We start from the raw sequence: 23487 nt of genomic DNA on the forward strand, positions 1-23487 counted from the left end.
TTAGGAAAAGTGAACAACTTTTTGCCTGAGCTCGAGAGAACTTTAATTAAGGTAGAAATACTAAGTTTAACAGTGGGATCAAATACGATAAGACTGAAATTTTAATAACTGGACAGAGTGAATATTGAACTGCAACTTTCAGGCCTAAACTGGTCCCTCTTTGGTTCCCAGTATGGTACAAAAGTGCACGAGAAAAATATTGAGTCAAGTCACTTTTCCTCTGAATTAAGTCTTAAGAGGTGGGTTAGCTTGTTGGGTTAACACAACACACACTATGCCAACACCCACTTCCATTGAGGAGGACAGTAATAGTCAGCTAACAGCTATTCTCCCCTGTGTAGCATTTGGGGATGCAGGCAAATTTTCAAGGGTTACCATCCTGATAGCTTTTTAAGGGCATGTCACAAAGCTCATAACTAACTCAATAACGCTTATTCCACAAGACTTTGTTACTAGTAACAATCACAAAAGTTGCAGATATATTTTTGCAGAGTATCTTCTTTTTAATTTCACACTTCACAGCATTATGCTCCATTTTTAGATTTTATTCATACACTCTCCCCCGGGGTCTGGATACCTCTAAAAAAGGATGGAGCTTAATTCCTGTGAGCTTGCATAATGTAAGTACGTATCACATAATTACACTCTAGAAGGCACACAACGAACAATTCTGCAAAAGAGGGCTTGACATTCTCAGCGAGAGATAACTCAAAAATAATAGAAAAAGGGAATTAAATTTGACGTGCACTTCTTCTGTTCCCTGCTGTTAGTTCTGCTTCCCTAAGTCTCGTTGCTAAGCTGCTTTTTCTGCTTTGACTACTTCAGGATGCTTTTTCTGTGGCCTCTTCAAAAAGCAGTGAATGTTCCCACTTTTCAGTAATGCTGCTACATACATATCGATACGCCCATGGAATTCCTACTATACACGAATCTAATAATGCGTTGAGCATCCTACACCATATTCAGGCTTGTGGTCCATTTAAAAACATTTTGATTTTATCAACTTTCACTGGTTCAGTAGCAATGAATATAAAATAGATAGAAAATATGCAAACAGTTTCAATTCATTTACTTCTGTAAAGATTAAGAATGGGATTCAGGACTGTAAGGTGAGGGGTAAAATCTGAAGATCGTTTCCTCATGGCTATAAAACAAGCTTACAGTATTTAATAGAAAATACCATTCTATAAAGTTTTCAAAATATGTCATATACCTCCTTATATTTAACATTTGTCTTAAATATCAACAACCAACTTGCTATGGCACCTTTGTAAAGCTCTTCCAAGCTTCCCATTGGTTTTCTGCTAGAATGCTACTGGAAACCAGAAAACTTTTCTAAGAAAGGAAGAACAGAACCTTTCAAAAGTACAATTAAATACAAGCTGTAACGTTGAATGGTGGAAGAGTTTAGTGACAACATCCTGCAACTTTCACTTCCAGGTTACAGGCTCAAAATCAGTTTAGGAGAGTGTGCTGGAAACTGCTGTTAGTGGGTGGTATCAGCCTAGTTGTAGTGAGAAGATTCACACATCATGAAAACCAGGCAAAGAACAAATCCTGCAGAATGAGCTGATCGGGTCAGAGCGTACCTGCCTGGACAGGGCACTGCATGGAATTTCTCTTCCATTTGCCCGGGCTGTATCAAAGTCACACCTTTTGGTAGATACAATAAAATCGTAATAAACCTGCATAACGTTAAAACAGACACAGAAATGCTGACATACACTTCTTATGCACAGAAATAGTACAATGCTCTGAATGCATCAGTGAAGGCTGAGGTTTTCATAGAAGCTTGAGGTTCTCACATGCACATTTTTTATGCTGTGTGATTAGGATATCAGCTGAGACTTCTTTGAAAATACCAGTTAAATTCCCACTGGTCATGTTCCCAAGTTATGTCAGAAAATGAGAACATTCATGTCTTGACTTTTTAAAAGCAGGTGGATCAACCTGCATCGGTCCCCCGGAGAAGAGAGGTGCTGGCCCCATAACACTCATTTTCAGTAACAAATTTAAAAAAACTCACGTCTGAATCAAATCTGCATCTTGGGGTACCAGATCTTGACTTGGAGAGGAATGTGGGTTTGACAGACAATTGTTCTGGTTTGTCTCCAGATATTTGAAGGGGTCGTATAAACTCTGAAATCACACAACGACTTCCAGAAGGACTTTCATGACCTGGCAGTGAACAAAACACATATGAGAATAAGTCATTGTTCTCAAGCAGAAACACTGCCAACTAATAAGCAGCAGTGAGTTATCTTCTCCTCCCGTTAGAAATCATTCTAGAGAAAGACTAAGGTAGGTAGACTGCAGAGCATGAAAGTAGCTAAGCCTACTAGTTCCCAGCCTTTTGGTAAATTACACAAATCATCAATATGTAATGGTACAGAATGTAGAAAGTGAAGGTATTTTAATTAAAAAAAAAATATCAAAGTTAAAGTTTCCTTTAATAAAAAAAAAAAGTACACCTTTGTTCTGAGCATCTTGATATCTTTAAAGAAGTTATCTGGCATACTGTTTAACATGCCCAGCACTTAAAAGCTGCTGTTGAAACCCTTCTATTCCTTTCAGGGACTCTGCCATATACTGAAAAGTAGAATCAAGTTGTGCATTTATCTTCTAAGAAGGCGACTGAAATGCTAATAATTTAGTAAGCAGGATATTAATTTTGAAATGAAGGGAAGTGGTTTGGCTTTTTGCACAGCTCTAAGTTACAAGATTCATATTTCTTAAGAGCTCCTCATTAACACCAGCACTAAAACACATAATTCGATCACAGTCCCATCTCTCCAGTTTCTAAAAACTGGAAGACGTAGACTATGAAAAAGGAAAAATATCCATAAACGCTTTTTGAATATTTTTATTGTGCTTTTTTCAAGCACTTAAAAATGAAAATTAAAAGTCACTTCATATTGCACATTTAAAGGCCCTAAGGAGGCAGCCTTACAAGAGGCTGAACACCTATCTCCAACTGACTCAAGTGAAAACCAGACCTAATGGTGAGGGGAGACAAGTAAAAAGAACAACGTCATCAAGGTTGCAAGAGAGACTAATAAAGTGTAATACAAAATACTTCTACATTTTTCCCCCTTTCTGTTAGTTTAGTCCCCAAACCACATGAAAACAAGCAGGAAATTGTAAACTGAGCCTAATTATACTTGCAACATCAGCAGAAGTTATAGCAAAGCACATAGTCTAGGGCATTGCTGACACAATCAAATATCCAGAGTGCCTTCTCCTGTCTCTCTCTCTCATTAACATAATGAGCCTATGCTCTAATTTTTCAGACCCTGAATATATGTAGGTTCAGCATTTCCTCTGCAGTTCTGCCAGAAGTCCGGACAGCAATGTTTTGCTACTGAATTGCAAGCTTTGCAGACACACGTCACCAGGAATTTCCAGTGGAACCTCTTTATTCATATTGCAGGGGAGAATAAGCTCCAAAACATATCATCAGAGGGTTCTTCTGGTGTGCTCCTTAGTCCAACATGATTAATTTTCTCTGCATCACTGTAATTTACAGCAGGACAGCTTAAGCACATTAACAGCAGGGAAATATACAAGTCATCATACAAAAGATTAATTACAACCAGCCTGCTTACAGGAATCCTCCGGCTGGAAAAGGGCACATTTTTTATTCTTGGAACCTTTCTCACATATATAACAGAAAAGCCATCCCTGTTCAGAAACCTTTAGCCAATTTAGCTCCTTCTGTTTGCTGTTAATGTGCTTGCTGTATCAGACTGTCAGCGCCAAGCCTATAAATAATTGGTGCAAATGTGATTATTCATTGAAAGGAAACTGCTGTTTGGTCTCATACCTCCTGGATTTTTCAGGCTCTCTTATTAAATTAGTTGCATTACATCCAAAACGTGGAGAAAGATTCTTGGACAATATAGCCCTTGCTTTGCATACATACAGGATGCTAAGCAAGATAGGAACACACATTATCAAGAACTCCAGGAATATCAAGATGCTGGAAGATAGTCAACTGTCTTATTTTTTCCACTTGTAAAACAGGGTACATAAAATTTACCTTGAGTCCTTAATGCATAGGAGAGAAAACTGTTGTTACAACTGTTGTTGTAATTGCATCATGTGACTGGACATAACTATGGCTCCAGATGGTGCTTATAACTAGATACAGCCTACTCAGATACCTCACTTCCCATCAGAGTAAGTCGATACCCATATCCATCAATGTATGTAGAAATACAGTTTCTGCCCCAAATCTAGCTCTGAAAATGGATCTGTCTTCCTAACTAGACTTGCTGCCGCCTTCAGTGTCCTCTGTATCTCTGTTCATTTGTCTATTTGTGCAATGTAGCATCTCTCTGCTCAATAAAATCTGCACTGGGTGCCATCAACCTGTCTCTATGAAAACGTGTGTGAAATAACAGAAGCTGATCCTCTAAGGCTCTTTCCCATGCTGTGGGACTGCTTTTATCTGGGACCGCCATGTGATCTATTTCTTAAAGCAGCTTAAAAAATACTGCATTTTCAAGGTATTCTAATATCTGCAATAAATTAGAAAGAAGAGATTTTTGGGTGAGCCGTATCATAAAGTTATCAGTTAGTTTCTGTATATTCTGTACAGGAGTCTTTTTTAAAGGTCATGAGATGCTTAAATAATATATGTAAATTCATGCTGATTCTATGTATGTAGAGCCACAGTTGGATTAAAAAACGCCAAACACAAGCATCATCAAGCAATGCCTTTGCAAAAAGCAAAATTGAGATTCACTGTGCATGAAGCACATTCCTCCTGAAACCGCCTGAATCTCTGTAATCTCCTGATCATTTCTCTAGAGGATGTCTACTTTTGTGGATTGTGAATACAGGAGTACAGACAAAAATGGCTGCATTTTAAAAACTGGCCTAACTTTATCTCTAAAAGAAGAAATGATTTCAAACTAGGTTCTCTTGTTTATCCAAGGCAATTTTACTGATGTCCCAGGGCCTGAACAAAGGAACGTGGTGGAATCAGACCTATAAAGTCTGTTTTAAAACTTGTTATCTCACTGGAAACTAAGGGAAAAAAAATGCACCTTTCCTTTTATATTTGCACTCTGGAAACAACTAAGAGTTAAGAATGAAAAATACAAGAGGTCAGTTCATAAGAACACACAGCAGCTTCTAGAAACATCACGTTTGTTTTTTTCTCTAAATACTGGAGAAGAACCTTATAAAGCCACAGGGTTTTTGTCTGTAAAGTCTTGTAAAATCCAAACAGGCTCAAACTGGCCTTTATTTTCCCATGACTGGCAAATATCTCTTAAGGAAGTCTGAAGAACACCCTATCAAGGAAAGAGGCAAGGAAGAGCACCAGACTTAAATGTTTCAGGAGAATTAAAGCTGTCCATACTTGTAGTACAATTAGACTCTCCATTTTATTTGTTGGAACTGCTGATTCATTATGGACTACCTAAATTATCTAGAAAGGCCATTTAAATGAGCCTTTTATCTGATGAATAATAAATCTTAAGGTTTCTATATCTGATTGTGACATTATTATACGTTTAGAGTGAACTTTCTATGTTCTAATCTATTCTGGCTAGGTTTATTTCATTTCCTGATACATTCAAACATCACCAATTAAGGCAAAGCAGCTGGTCATAAACGGATTTCATTTCCATCATTTGCTTTGCTTTGAAAGCTGTCCTTGTGTTCCCTCTTGTGTTCTTTTTTCCTCACACATAATAAAAATAATTACACTTCTGGTTTGAAGAACTCGCTGTAGCATTACCATCATTATTGTGAAATGGTTGATTTCAATAATTAGAAATCCTGCCCACTTGCTCAAACATTACTTTATTGTTACCAGTGCATTCATACTGAAAATGAATATTGTCCAAGGATTTCTGATGTTTATACACTAGGGCTGCAGCCCCTGAATTCTAAGTTGCATAAAAATCAATAGGTTATGAGAAAAGGTTTACAGAGCAAGGCCTTTAAGTTAGTTCAATACAGACCTTGCTGTGTTGTCTGTGTTTCTAGCCAAGGATTTCTTGGAAGATTTCTGCTTGTTATGTTTTGAAGGTTTTTTTTTTTTTAAAGCTGTTGCCATTAGTATTTTGAAAATGAATAGAAGTTAGTTTGGAGAATTTGACTGAGGACCTCAAAAAGTTTTAATTGATTTTTATTTGAGGATTGGGGCCTATTTAGATCAATTCCGGAGATACAGATTGGACCTTCACTGGCTGCCTAAAGGACATTTCAATACCTAATTACCTTTCCTATAAAATTGATTGTTACTTTGAAAATCCTGTACTTAGAGACCTGAGGACTTAATCCTGTTGATATTAAGGAAATTTCTACTAAATTCTTACAGCTATCAGGTCACTCCTTCTGAATTCTCCATTTAGTGCACTTTAGTATCAACTTACGCGAGTCTTGCAGCTCCAGAAAAGCTTATAAACTAATATACACCACAGTGGGCAAGACTGCAAACAACTCGAATCTTTTGTTCAAAATCACGAGTCGTACAAAGCACAAAGTTACTGAAGTGAAATGAAAAAAGGATGTCACCTTGCTTCCTTTCGACTTGGTTTCACATTGAGTTTAGTACCCTTCACTGAAAATAACTGCTCACCTGTAATGATACGGAAATGATTTATGATTTCTAGGCCCTATGCCTCAGAATTTTTCTGGAAACTTAGGAAGATGAAATAAAAAAAGTCCAGACTATTTCATTTTTCCAGTTCCTCTTCATACTTACAACTTTGGGGGAATTTGTAAGTTAACGGAAATTACCTGACAAGTGTTCCTTTGCAGAACAAATAGTTAACGTCATTCCAGCATGGGTGATACTGAGCACAATCCTCAGCCTTGATAACAACATAGTTATAATACACAATCTAACATGCAATTTACATGCAAGTTACTTTCAAGTGTCCTCAGGTAACCTCTTGCCTTATCTTTGAAATTTTCTTATGAATAATGAATTGTTAACAAGGTTGTGTACTTAGGCGGAGCAGTTGCCTCTGGCAATAGGAGATGACCTGGCGAAAGTTCAACACAAATCTTGAAAAAAGACCTACTGTGTTGAAGATACTAGGCACTATAAGTGTAAGAACACCAATACAGATATAATATTTTTTTAATTTTTACTTTACATTCTCCATTTCTTTTAAAACTCAAATCAACACTATTTTTGTCATGCCTTTTCTATTTCTAAAACACCTGTCAGTTCCCTGTTCAAATATGATTTTAAACACAGTTAAAAATTTAAACACACCTTTGCAGAGTTCGGTAAGCAACTGTAGATATTATCCCTATTCAGTTCTGTAAAAATATATCCCATGGAACTCCTTTCCAACCAAAATCACTCTGTGACAGAATTTGTGTTTTTGTAGACAGTGTTTGCTTCCAATGGAAGTTGCTTTATAATGCATGCCTTTCAAGTTTTTACGGAGAAGTGCATATTTTCTGTTGAACAAATGCAACTAAACTAAAAACATTTCCATGTTTGTCAAAATATTCCATTCAGTTTTCCCATTTTCTACCCAGCTCTATATACAAGTTTCTTTTATGGAATGGCTAATGTAGTGTGGGGGTCTCTGTGCTTTCTTTCCCCACGAACTGCTACTTTGACAAGACAGCAGACCGACTCCTGTCCCTGAAACAGTGAAGGTTTTACAACAAAGCCTGTATATGCAGACCCTCTGTCTTCTTCTTAGATACATAAGGAATACATCATTTTAACACTGAAGAGGTTTCTCATCACAACACCCAACAACAATTAGAGAGAATTCTGCTCACAGCAGTACCTGAATAAAATTGTAACAACTTCAGTGAAGGGTCTGACATTTAAACAAGCGACAAAACAGGAACAGGAGTGAATTCTATCCTCCACCTGTACAGTCAAACTCTATGTACATCATTGAGTTGCATCTTAAAATCTACAGGGCAGAACAGATACCTACAAATCAAATGCTGGTCCTTACCTTTGCCTATAGAAGTGGCTATTCCATTCATTAACTGGGATAGAGATTTACCGGGAGAACCAGGGATATCTGAGGATGCCACCGAGTTACTGCTCAGGAGATCAATCTTCCCTGCTTGCTGTCGAAACTTCTCCAGTTCCCTGGACAAGAGGTTAAATTGTTCGCTCTGTGTCCGGCATTTCTCCTCTAGCTCTCGGACCTTGGCCTGCACAAGCAAGACATAACACAGACATCTGACTGAGATCAGAGCAAGCTGTGACTGCGTCAGATTTTTCTAAGTACCAGGAAGCCAGGATAGGCAAACTGGGATAAACAGGCCCACAACCGCACTTTTCTCCCTCTAAGTTCTCACCCATATTTAGGACGAAACCTTTTAGTAGCCCTGTAATATTGAGGTAAGTACTCCTTTCATCCCTCATTTCCAAAGGGGAAATTCCTCATCATATTTTTTGGCAGTGCTAAAAAAATCACTGCCAAGAACACCTGCAAACAGATCCTACAGCTTTGTGACTTCTACGCATATCTGAACGTCACTTTTGTGTGCTTTTCCAACTTTTCCTAAACCTCAGGTGTATTTCTGAGGTTTGCCCATCCTCTGCTAGTAAGTTGCAGTCTCCTGAAATATTAGATCAACATTTATGTATTAAAAAAAAAAAACCAACAACAACAACCTCCCCCCCCCCAAGTGTTTCATGCAGAATGTGGGCCTAGCAACTGGCTGAATTCCATCTCAAAAATAACGCTCCTCACTATAGATGCCAAACCACACAGAGGTAATCCAGACACCATCCAAGAGATTGTTTGTAAGCTTGTAAGAAGTACCAAAATGTCATTGTTGGCAAACATTTGTGTTCTAATTTTGAGGCATCAGCCTTTAACAAAACAGACCTTAAAAGATAAGCTTCTGTGCTGAGTTGCGAAATTTGCCTACATACAGTTTATGAATTCCTGATGTGAAAAAATGGATGAGGTGATGGAAAGGTTCCCTGGCTGAAAGGAATGACGAAGGGCATGCAAGCAGAAGTAGCAGAGGCAGTAACAGGCTCCTTATATGAGAAGCTGATGCATTATATCCTAATCTGATGCTTTATGATGAACAAACATCACTTTCCTTCCTAAAAACCCCTTTAATAGTATATGCCTAGTTAAACAACTGTACTAACAAAGGAAGTCTGGGTATCAATTAGATTCATTCAACTGTATTAAAGGTTTCTTTTTCTTGAAAAAGAAAAATGTTCTCAGTTCATGTAAGAAAAATCGCACATATTACATATCAACAACATGACATACATTACATACCACTTATGCAAAGATTTTAGCACAGCTAAATATAAACAACTCACTCATACTACCCAAAAGAACACAAAAATCCAAATATCCTACTATAGGAAGTGGTACTCTGTTCCTTTTTTTTGGTAACAAATATACATTTAAAGGTACAGTGAATTTTGAGGATATAATTTCTTTTTATTCATAAAACACAAATCAGTTTAGTTCTGTTAAAGAATTCTCAGGGTATCTATCTGTCTGATTATGAAACAGAAAACAGTAAGCCACAGAGACATTGTAGGAGTTTTACACAAACATTATATGCTTTGATTTTTGTTTTTTGCCTTTCATATTTTCACTGTGGTTTTGAGCAACCAAAATGTGAGTCTTTCCTACTTTGCTGCATGTATAAGGCATCTACGTACAACTTTAAAAGAACATTAAACAAACAAAGTAGTAAAGTGGACTGGGTTTTTAGATCCCCTCTTTCCAATGGAAAGTTTAAGTTCTTCAGCTCTCTAAGAATATATACTGACCTTTCCACATGCAGTTATGGAAACTCTAGCATAAAATAAAAAATAAAAACATCATCATCCAGAACCCAACAAGATCCTAAGGCTGCCTTAAAAAATATTTTCGGAAAAAAAAGAAATTAATTTTAATATGTTATTATTATTTATTAATTAAAAACTTATTTTCATTTCAGGATATGTCATCTTTAACTTTTCTTTTGAGTACATAAAATCTTCATTTTCAAGTTGTTCTCTCACAACAGTACAAAGCCTGGAAGAAAAATGCCTTTACCGCTTTCTTTTTTTAATCAAAGTTGTAAGTAAGAAGTGAGAACAAAGCTGGCACTATGTAAAGAAAAAATTGCCATGAGATCCACGCTAGTACTAACAGGAGGCATCCTCACATCCATCTCTGTTTCTTGACTTCAGGCAGGGGCTTGGTTCATCGTTAGCCAGCCAGACTCACCTCACTGTAGAAAATCCACATATTCGTGTATGTCACAGAAGAGAGGGGCATATGCTTACACTCTCAGAAGTACTGAATTTTTATTCTGTATCATGGTTCTGCCCATACAGTCTATCCTAAGAATCATGGCACAAAAGTGCCAAGTCTACCAGATCTCCCTAAAACTGGATCTGCCTATAGCAGTGGTTGTATGAAAAGACATTCTCTACTGCAGACCATACTGAATGTATTTCACTTAGGACTTGCCAAGTTTCTCATGCAATACATAGTGCTATTTCTAGAAGATAAGTAGCTTCTTAAATTGAAAATTAAGTAGACTTCATCCAAACAGATACTGTTTGCACAAGACATGTAACATGACGAGCAACTTTCCAGGTGGACAGGCTTGAATTCAGACCAGTAATTCACACACAAATTCTGCTGCGGACATACCATTTTGTAGTTTAATTGTTTACGTAGCAGCAACGCCTATCAGTAGGTGGCTCAATAAACTAACCTCAGGTGAAAATATCACATAAAATTACTGTCGTATTAACAAAGAAACAATCTGAATTCAGACAAAATCCACACAGTCAGAAAGCTACAATCTTGAATAAACAACCAAACCATTCTTATTGAGCATGCTCACAAGAAATTAACTTTCAAAACCAGTATCTGAGTTCTCATTAAATCATGCTATATTTGAAGATTAATCTCTTGCGGAGGAAAATTCTGATTTTGGTGATTTGGTACTAGGCCAATAAATGCCAAGCATGCTTGCGTAACAATGGTTCTAGCACACATCCCATGCAAGGTTAGGCAGGACTATCGTACTCATGTTAAAAGGAAAAGTGCAGGATTCGGGACAGAGAAAGGAGAATTTATGCCCTAAAATACCTGCATGCTGTCCAAGGTGTTCTGGATGAAGTGCAAAGCAATAAATTCCAAACAAGACACAGTAAACAAAGAGGTGTGAAATAAACAAAGAAATAAAAACAGTTTTGAACACTTTTTTTACATTTCAAAGCAAAATATATTAGAACAGTTAACACGTGTAAAAACATGCATTAACGCAAACGACACTATAGAATGTTTCAGAAATCAATACCACTGCTGGTCTTAAATTGCAAAAGGCAGATTAAATAAAATGCTAAAAATTAATGGGTTTATGGCAATAAAAAGCAAAAGCTTAGGAAACTTTGATGGGGTTATGCAAATCAGAGGTCGCAGGGAGATAGGAATTTTTATTAGCTTGAGGGGGGTAAATAATCACTTGCCTGCTTTGTTTCTACTTATGTTTTCCTGCATCACATACTTTCCACCAGGCATTAAATAATAATTTAATCTTATGTTCTTAAAGGCAAAACAAACAATATGTATGATGATAATGAAAGCACGAGTAAAACATTTTGGAATATTAAGTTTTATAGATATAAACAATTTTTTTTTAAAGATGATCAATGAACCAGAAAAAATACCTTCCATCAATGCATGACCAGTAAGTACACAGACAGAAGAACTACCGTGAGAAGGTAGAAATTACCTTCTGCTCAAAACAGATGTCTAAGTGAAGTGTTGACGATGCACTTGCTATAATCAATCTATGGTATCGCATGTTCTTTATGATATGTATGGTATGTTAAGACTTAATAACCATTAAATGCCTTTTCTTTTCCTCAGGCAGAAAAACTAGTTTGGTATTTATCAGTGAAAACCTATTTTATGTGAAAAAATGAAGAACAAAAAAGAACAAAAGGAAATCTGGGTGCAGTTAGCATTCTATTTACTTGTGCATCTGTATTTTCTGACACTGTACCTTACTCAAGTACATCAAACAATATTATTGGAACTTAAAGAATCTGTTGAGACTGGTTTTGAAAAACTGATGAGGAATTGCTTCCTTTAGGAACCTTCTTACAGGAGTTCTAATTTCTGGTACATGTTGTCATTTGTTGTATCTTACACAACATTGTGGGTCAGTCTGCATTCCTAAACAGCAGACAGCAAAGCGAATAAAAGGTTTTGTCAGCATCAGACAGATATTTGAACATTAATTTATTTCAATTCTCCGTTTGATTTTTTGTGTTTTCATATGTAATTTAACCATAACTGTATGCATCCATTATAAAGGTTCCATTATTATAAGAGTCGCAGTTTAAAATCTCTAAAAATTTCACTCCAGCCTAAGACAAAGAGGCTTTGCAAACCTTGCCCTATTCCAACTAAAACTGAACAGCAAAGCTCATGTTTTTTGAATGGGAGAGTAAGAATTTTCTCCTATTCTTCATGTCACTTCTATACAAGACACAAACAAGTCTGTATCCTTAGGCACAGAAGACTAAATTACTAGATTTTTTTTTTTATGGATTAATCACTTGAAGGAAGGCTTGAAATGTGATACAAAGTCCATAAACACAACTACTAATGAATTTACAGGTAATACCCTGTGCTATGAGCACTTGCTAATGAAAATACTAATATTTTTTGGTTTATCTTTATGGATAATGTTGCCTTTATGGATGGTGTCAGTATGTGCAGGTATTTAGAGCCTTAAAAATTAAATCAGATCATTTGAATCATCCCTCAAAACTTAATTTAACAGTGTTTACTTACTAAATCCAACAGTCACTGGCAAATTCTAAAAACATATTGCAACAGTAATGGGAAACACTAAGACCCCTGCTGGTGATACACAGCGATAGGATTAGAGGCAATGGACATGGATAGCATCCAGGCAAAAATTCTGACAGGATACAAGAATATTATTCTTCACAATTAAAGTGCTTAAAAACTTAAAGAGGCTTTCCATGGAGGCTGCCATATCTCCATTCCCAGAGACATTTAAAAATGGACCGGGCAAAGCCTTTACCAGCCTACAGTAATTTTGGAGAGGGCCTTTCTTTGAGCAGGGAGTTGTACCAGATAGCCAGAGGTCCCTTCCAAACAGAATTATTCTGTGTTTCTAATTTAAAATTTGAGTATGTTTCTGGTACCCTTGATTTTCAAATGCCCAGTTCAGACACCTTGACAAGATCTAGTTTTCCAATAAAAAGAATGAAGTGTTCTCTCTCTACCACACCCTTTAAAGTTTTTTTCAAAGTATCCAAATTCTTTCGTTAGGTTTAAAAATTTTGGCTCTTTAGCATGTTGCTAAATTTATTTAGCATTTACTTAGTTCCATTTAATTAGTAACTTTAGGTAATTTATTGGTATTTGCAGCTATATTTCCAGGCTAAACGATAATAATTCTCACAAGTAATCACTTCCTTTTTATATATTTCACAGTATTTTACAAAAAATGGTACCAAAATTTCCATTCTATGCAAAGAGAAACCGAGATACACACATTATGTCCAACAGCTCAGTTTAATGCACTCCTAACTGAATTATAATCTTTAAAGGATGCAATACGTCAGAACAGGAAAAAAAACCACAAAAAAACCCACCTATTTGTCTACATATTACTTGAAACCTTCAAAAGTGATGATACTGTAAAGTTATCACATTCAGAATGGAACCTCCACAAGCAAAAGTAACACAAAGGATATCTTCTTACCTCTAGCAATTGAACTGCTCCTTCATGTTCCTTCTTAGCTTCAACCTGAGCCTTGTTTTTATAACAAAAAGAGGAGAAGGAGAGGAGAAGGAGAGGAGAAGGAGAGGAGAAGGAGAGGAGAAGGAGAGGAGAAGGAGAGGAGAAGGAGAGTCAATTAATGATGCTACATATAGTATGCTCTAACCACATAAAGTAGCATACTGTTTACTCAAATCCAAAGCCAATTAGACTCTTGAAGGGATGGTTCCATCAATATTACTGTAGCACTTTGGTTCCAAGCCACTGAAATAACTGCTTATTTTTTGGAGATTGAATTTCAGTGAAGATTAATAGCATCAGTATTTTGTTGGACTAAGATGTGCATGCTCAACACATTGCAAGAACACATCAGAAGTATCTCTGAAACCCTCTAAATTAAAACTGAAAAATTAGCTTGTTATTCGACATTGCAGGAGGTTCATTGTGTAGAAACCTACTGTACCACCTGGGAGAAAGAAACACAAAAATTAAGCTAATTCTTTACATGCAGCAACAGTATTTATCATCTAAGCAAATACCTCACAAAACATTCAAGGCAACGACAAGACAGGCTGTCTGTAAAAAGGAGTGCAACATTTAGCGTCCAATTTAGTGACTGAATGAAGAAAAGAGGGAATCAATAAGAGCAGGAAAGTGTATTTTCTGTAGCTCAGAAATTCAGTTATCAAATTTTGGTTAGGAAAAGTCTAAACCTTAGAAACAAAACAGGATAACAAAACTTTTTGTTATCCTCACTTCATTTCCATTTAAGTTTTCACCATCTTCTTTATCGAAGCTTGCCAAGAGAAGCAAAACTTTTTATTAACCACTGTACCAGGCTGATAGCAGTGTGATGCACTAACTTTGCCTCTTGGCTTCTTATTACTGTAGCCCAAAGACCACATTCTGCACATTCCTCATCAGAGAAAAGTCTTAAACCCCTCCAATTTAGCAGAGAGCAACACCCCACACTTTCTAATTTAACAGGCCAGATACTCCCACGATGGACACTCACACAGCTATGTTAACTTCATTTTCCTCATCTATGAGGTCAACCCTACTCCGTTATTGGTTGCAATGGAAGGTGGGTCAGGCCATAAAGTCACAACCAAAAACATATACCCAAACTATACTTCACTGTCATGCATGGTAATAAAGCCTCCTTCAGTCCTGCAAGCACAGTCATATTTCTTCCTGTACTGCAGTCGTAAGTTTTATTGCTAGCACCTGATAAAATATTGGCTCCATAAGCATTAGCAAACATAGGATGACAGGTAATAGAAAGCCTTGTGTTATCCATCACTACAAGTTTAATAAAATCTACCCAGCACATGAATTCTCGATAAATGATTAGAAAACCTGCATCAATAGCTATCTCTCTTTTTACATCAAACTGTCTGGTATTAAGGCTTTCTTGGAGAAAAAGACCATCTGATTCCCTATCAACAAAAAACCTTGATGAACAATATTATATTATTCATCCTTCCTTTAGGCTGAAAATCTGATCAGTCTGTTCATATATTAAAAACACAATGAACTTTTATTTATAATATCAAAATGTGACAGCAAATACATCAGATTGTACCAGTAACTTGCTTTCTTTTAAAGTGCGCATTTCTGTGGTTCATCAGGAACTTTACAACAGAAACAAGATATGCTGTGAAATGTCATCCTGTTACTGCCTGGAGTTACTACTTTCATTTCATGGTACTTTTTCAAGTAATTAGATGACTCTAATAAAAAAGAGGAAGAAAGAATTTAACACACATGTACTAGGTACATTTAGAGGTCAGCTGTGTATGGAACCTGAGCCAGCAACTCCTGTTTAATGATGGAAGCAAAGTACTATAGTTACTTAGGAAACAGATTTATTTGTTTTTCTGACAATATACACTGCATCATTATGTTGATAAGGAGATGTGTTGGATACCAGCAGCCTAGAGGTAGAAGCAGGACAAATTAGTCTGTGCCATGCCTGGAGAACTACAGGTAGCTTGGGTATCCCTCTACACGTTAGAACAGTGCACAATACAGACATCCCCCCGAAACCTTTCAGTGTTTTGCATACTTTCCCTCTTCTACCCATACAGTGTACTAATCTTCATTCTTATTCTATACCATTAGTAATAGCATTACAGAAGCAACTACACATCTCAACCAAACTGGGATTGCAACACATCACGATGGAAAAGAAAGTGAGCTTGGAAGGGCTGAAAATCAAAATATATATAAAAACATGCTTTTTCTTTTTGAGTGGTATCTGGAACTAATATCACATGCAGATTTTGTCAAGAGATGTGATAGGTAGAATACTTATTTGTCACAGATACTTATCCTGAGAGGCAATAATAATTAAAAAAGACACAATAGCAATTTAATAACATAAAAAAATCAGACGTTTCAGGGTGAAAATGAGTGTCTATGCAAAGCCCTAGGAGGAACATTTCAGGCTAATGACTGAAACCAGTAAGAAGGATGAATTATTTCTTAAATGCTTCTACTAAGTACTGCATAGATGAATTGTTATGGTGGTTTTAGTATAGCTATTCTAAGCAAAAATTCTAGTCGAACTTAGTGATAAATGATTATTAGATAATAATTTTTAACATAAATGATTTGTATTCCGTGCTACTTCAAGCCCACTGAACCAGAATTTAATCACTGGTTACAGATGCTGAGCTAGTCGCATTGAGTAAAATACGAAATACAATACAATCTCGTTTGTGCTTGAAGTTTATAATGCTATAGCTTAGCAAAAATGACTGGAGAAAACAGTATTACAGAGATTGGTCCCCTGTTGCCAATCTGTAACAAAAAGACCCATGTAATGGGGATTTATTAGAAGACTGTAACAAAATCTAGCAAGAAAAGCTGTACCTTTCTTTGATTTCTTTGTTTTGCCAAGAAAATTAAGTCCAAAATTTATGTGGAAGTTCAAATAATAAAAGCTGAATATAACTAGAAATGGCATTTTGAAATATGCTTAAACAGATTAATTGCAAAAGGCTAAAAGAAAATTAACTGGAAGATTTCATTTGTTGAAGTGAAGCTTTCTATTCCAAGCAAACTATATTTAGATACATCTTTTTATTCTGCTGAGAATGTCCCTTCATGCCAATTCTCTATCAAATTATCATTAGCATTATTATTTTTATGTTTTTGATCTCGTGAAGCAATTGGAAAAATTAACATTAGTGTTGAGACAACTGCAGTGACTTTGGTAAGACTGAAACTCAATACTGTGTTTTTTATATTATAATGGATACTGAGAAGTTGCAGTGTGAAAAAAAAAGAAGTCTCAAAGTGATCTGTGAATTACAGAATGAGCTGGGAAATTAGGTACTTAAACTGTTTAATTTATGAAAAAGAAGATCAACTGTGATGTGTAAATACCTTGACAAGAATTTACTTTGATCTAATTTAGTGGAGAAAGGTAGTAAGAATCACCATTGTCTGGAAGATGAAGCCAAAGAAATCCTAACAGACCATTAATAAGTCAGTGAGAATGATTAACTATTCCAGCAAACTGACAAGGAAATGGCGAATACCCCTTATTTTGATTATCATGAAATTAAGACCGGATTCCTTCCTGGCATTTAAGGAATGCAAAAATATTCCTGAGCCCAATATAGAGAGAAGTAATGTAAATACAAAGAAAATACATGTATTTGTATCATTTCACTCCCTATTGGAAAATACAAGGACTTACATATACTGGTCAGGTTAATCTTCACTGGCATAAACATTTATAAATCAATTAGTACAGTCATGTAAATCCAACAGTAAACATCCACTTGTTACAACTGCATCAGCAATCATGCAGAACAATCCAGAACAGGAACCAATTTGGCAGTTGTGGTTTAAGTACCTTTATACCAGGAGATCTGTTTGATGACCCGTGCTTTGTCGCTGCAATTTGCTATTTCACCTGACTTTCCCGTTCTCCACTTACCTTCTGCAGGAGTTCAATTTCCTGCTGTTTGGCGTTGAGAACAGCCAAGGCTTGCTCATGCTCCAACTCCAGCTGTTGCCGCCGTTCAGCAGCCTCTCGCATATGCTGTTTCAAAGGAAGCAGAAAAACTATCAGGTGACTTTAACATATTCTACCTTTAGCCAAACATGCTGCCATTCCCAAGCATGCAGACATTCATCTAAACATAAAAGCTTTTTGCTATCACTGATAGGCAAGCTGGAAACCGGATAGGATTTTAATTAGGTCAGTATTTAGGAGCATATTGCCAACGCTAAACTCAGGTATTTTCACAGCAGCCTCTTTTAGGATATGGGACTCTGTCATTGCCAGCAATGTGGCCTCTGTAATGCACAAATGAACAGTACCCATTTTATTCATCAGGCACACATTCATATGTGGCATTGTGCTGAAAAGTTAAAGCTTGGAAAAAAATTAGCTTGACAATTCCCTCAATGCCTCTTTATCTAGGATATAGTTTTGTGATTTGTTTTGCAAACGATGACCCAAAAGAAATAGCTTACCTTTGCTAATCTCTGCCTATTATTTACAGCAAATTAGAGAGAGCAAAACTAACACAGGTGGATTTGGACAAAAGGGACTATACAGTACTCAAAAACAACTTTTAAAGTACAGTTGCTACTAATGATTCAAAGCAATATGAGGAAGGTTCTTGGGAAGAGCACAAGCTGAACAATGTCAAGATATCCTTTGCAGATAGAAATCTTTTTCATTACAGGTTAATATTATTCTCCCAATAGCATTATAACTTCCAAACACCCTGTTAATAAATGGGAGTTAAGACAGATCTCTTTATAGATTCTGATCTCTTCTCTGGTGAAACTGGTATTAAAGATTTTTATTTTCCAAATTACATATTATTCCCATAATACTCTCAGAGCAGAGGCACAATATCTTATCTGCAGCACCACGAGTTATTACACATAAACCTATTAGGAATCGTCACTTGGAAGCACAAATACGTGGCTAAAATTGACAAGAACAGCCCAAAATATCTCTTATTGTGTACCAGAGAAAATTTTATCAAGCATATTGATAACCTTTAATGAGCTGTTTTTCTCTGCTACATGTTACTCGTAACAAAGAGGGACAGCCCAGCGAGGCTGACTTCTCTCAATCTGGGTATGTTTGCAAAGGAAGCAGAAATGTCTCCAATACTCCATTTGGCCTCTGCTTGGAATATATTTATTTTCATGTGATGTGTTGATTAAAAACAACAACAAAAAAAAATCATCAAAGATTTTTCCAGTTCATCAATTTTGACTCTCAGCTATGACTTGTTTTCTAGCAGTTTTGTGAGGATTCCGTATTTTGACTGCAGACATTTCCGAACTGTGCATATTGTTAAATGGATCTGTTCATGGGTAATATCTATTCTCAGTATTCAATAATGACCAAAAATAATGGTTCTGAATTTCATCTCATCTGAATTAACATAGCCTATTTTGCTAATGAGTATTACTCATTATTTAAATCAGCATGAAGCTACATTTACTGAGCTCAGCAGCTTCCATCAAGCCTTATGTAAAACTTGACACCGATGGAGCATCAGCACATTTCTTATATTCAAGAAATGGTGAGGCAATCAAGTCATTCTCACACCTTTAATGAAAACTTTTAATTATCAGAAACAAACAAAGCTCTTACTGCCCTCTCTCAAGACTTAGTACCAGATTTGGTACAGCATATTTTGATACCATTAAGTTCTTACTACTTTTACAAAAGCTATTACAGAACATTTCTAGCCCTTTGCAGAGATTAATAAATAATTAATACCGTGAGCATACAGTGAGCCTAGAAAATGTAATGAAGAAACAGATTGTGATACACGATCTGTGTTTCTCCCCAGCTTTTAATTTCTCTGTTTCCTAAAATATGTATTTAGTGATCTTCAGTTCACAGATTTTAAGGTCAGAAAAGACCATTTGCTCATCTATATTAACCTAAAAGTATCTCTCAGTCATTTTAGTATTGTCATGATCTACTTAGTATTTAAAGCAGCAAGGATCTCTTCACCCTGGCATCTGTCCCTCCCCTGGCACAGCAATTAAATCTTCCCCAAACCAGAAGCAATTCCTCCCCTCCCACTCTGCTCACAAATCGGTTCTGTCTGCAAATCTGTTCTGCACTTCCTATCTGCACATCAGCTGCTGTCGTTTCTTCTTCCAAGCCTGAGGTGAACAGGCCAGGGCCATGGAGGAGGACTGCAGAGATCACTAGAACAGCAGGGAGAAAGCTCTGAGCTGCTGAATTCTTTCTGCACCTTCCTTCAGGACTGACTTCCACAATGATCACGTTACCACGGATCGTGTAGGTGGTGGCAATCCATTTGTCTATGCTATCACTGTCCCTAACGGGAGTCAGGTTAGAACTTTCTAAATGTAAATCTGCACTTCCCTTTTTGCACCCTTTCTAGAGGTCCCAATATGTTACTCGAACATCAGAAAGCAAATCCACATCTAAAAGAGCATAGAAAAAACACAGTAATGACTTCATATTTCAAAACAACTGGCAAATAATGCTCTATCCTTCAAATAAAGCGTGAAGAACGAACCTTTTCAGTGTATCTTTCAGATCAGAGGCAAGAATCCTGCTACACAGCAGAGAATGAACCGGGGACATGGTGCATATCTCAGTTTTCTTTCAAACTACAGAGCTAGAGAGCTGTATAGTATAAACTGTTTCTGAAAGGGCACTTAAGGGACCTGCTCAAACAGTTTTTGGTTTTCCAGCTTCCTCATGGGCAGCAGGGGGATTTGACAATGAATAGCCCATCCTAGCTCCAACTGTTTTGGTGGTCACACTGTATTACCTACAGCTGCAAACAAAACAAAGAAGTCCATTCTTTTCTACAGCAGTGACTTCTGCAGTTCGAAAATGTGCATCTGGTTAATGCTAGAACAAACTGAAATGGTTTTCAAGTACTAGAGTCTTGTTTATGAGACAGAACTCATACACGATGCTGAATGGGGAACAAATTTAATTCTCACCCAAGTACACTGATCAAAGGACTTGTCATCTGCGCTTGCAGATGGGTGGCCACCATTACAGTGGAATGAATGGGAAAAGCTGGCGGAACACATCAGAAAATCAGAACTGTTCTGTGCAAGAGGCATTGTGAAGATTCTCTGAAATTCACTAATTCAGCAGTTATTCATCTTTTCTGCTTTGTTGATACATCCTGAGATAACAGAAAGTGTAGCTGAATTTCTCTTTTGACAGGGAAACCAGGCTAAATATTTATCAAAACTTTCCAGTGGTTGGAAAGCTGCAAACCATTTTTTCAATCTACTAATTTCCTGAGCATATGAGGACACACATGAAATACCCAAATAACTGCATCTGCTTGGGCATGGCTTAGTGCTAAAAGGGAGATTTAGAGTTTCAAGACTGTTCAAGGTACTCTGCCAGCTCAGAAGTATTCTGCTTAAGGCAGAGCACTACTGAAAATGAAAAGTCAGGATCTCTATATCCACCCAACAATTTTTGTTTCAGTGAAGGAAAACTCTTGAAGGAGTTCTTAAGCAGAAGTATTATTTCAGTAGCAGTTAGGCAAAATCAGTCAAATAACCAGATTCAGCTCTTCTACAGAAGAAATTTGGAGGAATCATTAAGTTAAATGCCAGTAGATACCCCAATTAAAGAGTTGAGAAATTATTGTTTGGTATGGTCAAAGCAGAAAGTACATTCTTTAATTTGTTATACAAAAGTAAAACATAGTCTGTCATTAGAGGAGTTCCAAATGTTCAAAAACATACAAGCCTAACAAAGCCAGTATCTGAACAGGGTACAAGAAAGGAGTTTTACTGCTCATTAAGTGTTCTTTTTAGCAGCATGGGAGTCCAGACAACAATAATTTGTATTTTGATTTGACGAAATGAGAATTAATGCCAATTTACTTAGAGCATAGTCTAATCCTTAGCTGTTTTATGAGCCATGAATAGACAGTTCGTTTCTTTTTTAGAGTTTTTTCCTCTTAACTTTCCACTATGTGCTCCTTGAAGAAGTGAATTTCCACAGCCATCAAGCTGGAATCCCCAATGATTATATAGAGAGCACTGGCAAGCTATATCTGTTGAAATAGTTTCTAGGTGTTGATTCTACTCTCTATAGGTACTAGCATGTGGCTCACAGTAAAATAGCAAATTAGTGATAAAGGTCTGTGGAACTGTCAGTTTTGTATTCCTCTGAAGAAAAGGAAGGCAATAACAAAAAAAAAAAGTAAATTAGCATCCATTGCTAGAGAAAAACTTCCACCTTGTTCCTGGGGAAAGTTTATTAGTCTGAAGACAGTTAACAGTGTATCACTCTTCTGTTCAATTAAGCACTGTAATCTTCCTTTCCCAGCACAGGTATTTCTTATTTGCACATAATTCTAGATTTATTCCATCAGTGCTACTTATTGGCTAGTAAATAGGACGTTGATAATTGTTCTGATATTGCACAACAATACACATAACATCTCAACAGAGAAGCCAACTGATGAAGCCAACAGCAAAACTATTTTCCCCTTTTACAGTGAGTCCAATGCAAGTCAAAATCATTAACTAATCCAATTTTAGATTAGTGATTGTACTTATGACAAGCATTGGCTGAAGCTACTTAGCATTATTAAAACATTCTGTAAAGAAAGGTCTTGCTTGAAATTTAAGATCTCAGACCACCTATTTTCATTTCCATCTCCTCCTGCTCTCAGGACATCTATCCTTCCTTCACTATCCTCTTCAGTGGTTTGAAGAAGGAAAACCTTGGGCTTGAGAAGACAAAAAATAAGCGACTCTTTGGCAGTCTGCCCAAAAACGTTTCAGCACTGAATCAACGTGCCATTCTAACCAGACAAATACATCCTTCATTTTTCTGAATGGTCCGAAATACATACAAGTGTTTACAAGTGTTTTTTCTCTCAAAAATTCTCACTGTGTTCCTCACCAGTGCGGTGTCTCCACTGATGCAGACAGCTGTAACTGCATGACCTTTTTTCTTTTCTCCTTTTTTTTTTTTTTTAAATAATCTTAGTTGCTTAACCCTCTTCAAGGCATATTTTGGTGGCAGTTTTCCACATCACAACTTCCATATTTTCTACAGCTAACCTGAAAACAGTGGTCCATTCAAACCAGTTTCTGTTTTTACCACATCATATGCTTCCTTCCACTGGTTCCCTCTACCCTGTTCACATTGGACACCACCTCATTGTGTGTAAGGGACCTCTCAGACCCTTCTCCATGACTCCTGATCCATCTATCAAGGCTTGGCTTATCAAGTTACTGACTTCCATATTTATGTAATCAATGACACTTTGGGAATGTGGCTGTTTCCTAGCAAATCACTGTTTCCTTCCCACTACTAGAACTTTTTTTGCACTTTGCTTTCAACATATACAAATTATTGCCCCCTTGAATTAGCCGGTAAGTAATAATCTCTTAGTTTATTCCATTTTCCAACTGAATTTTACTCTTACTCTACCCCAGCATCTCAGCTAGATTTCATCTCTGTTAGATTCACCTGGTGAATTCCACTATTTCATAGAATCAGTTTGTCCCCTGGCATTATGCACAATAACCAGGAAAACTGAAGCAGGACAGCATCTTCAACTAAACAGTGAAACCTCTACTGAAGAATACACTTATGATTCAAAATAGATTACTGAATTTTTCTAAATTGAAAAGGAAGCAGCAAACTGATGATGTGAAAACCACAGTGTATCTAGAAAACAAGCACTGCTAGACAGCAACGTAGTAAGCTTCTCT

At 36.7% G+C, this 23487-nt stretch overlaps 1 protein-coding gene across 10 annotated transcripts in view; it reads right to left on the reverse strand.

Moving 5' to 3' along the window:
- RIMBP2 (RIMS binding protein 2) overlaps positions 1 to 23487 on the reverse strand; it is a 169043-nt gene that overhangs the window by 39539 nt on the left and 106017 nt on the right. For all 10 annotated transcript variants that reach the window (XR_008469104.1, XM_054219314.1, XM_054219309.1 and 7 more), the window contains 4 exons: positions 17702 to 17806; positions 13732 to 13782; positions 7950 to 8154; positions 2027 to 2178 (listed from right to left, as the gene is read on the reverse strand). Coding sequence is in view for 9 of the 10 variants with exons in the window: in XM_054219314.1 (XP_054075289.1) it covers positions 2027 to 2178; positions 7950 to 8154; positions 13732 to 13782; positions 17702 to 17806 (513 nt within the window). In the remaining variant the exon portion in view is untranslated. The remainder of the gene's footprint in view (positions 1 to 2026; positions 2179 to 7949; positions 8155 to 13731; positions 13783 to 17701; positions 17807 to 23487) is intronic.

Source organism: Rissa tridactyla, chromosome 13 (assembly GCF_028500815.1).
Source record: "Rissa tridactyla isolate bRisTri1 chromosome 13, bRisTri1.patW.cur.20221130, whole genome shotgun sequence".
Lineage (NCBI taxonomy): Eukaryota > Metazoa > Chordata > Aves > Charadriiformes > Laridae > Rissa > Rissa tridactyla.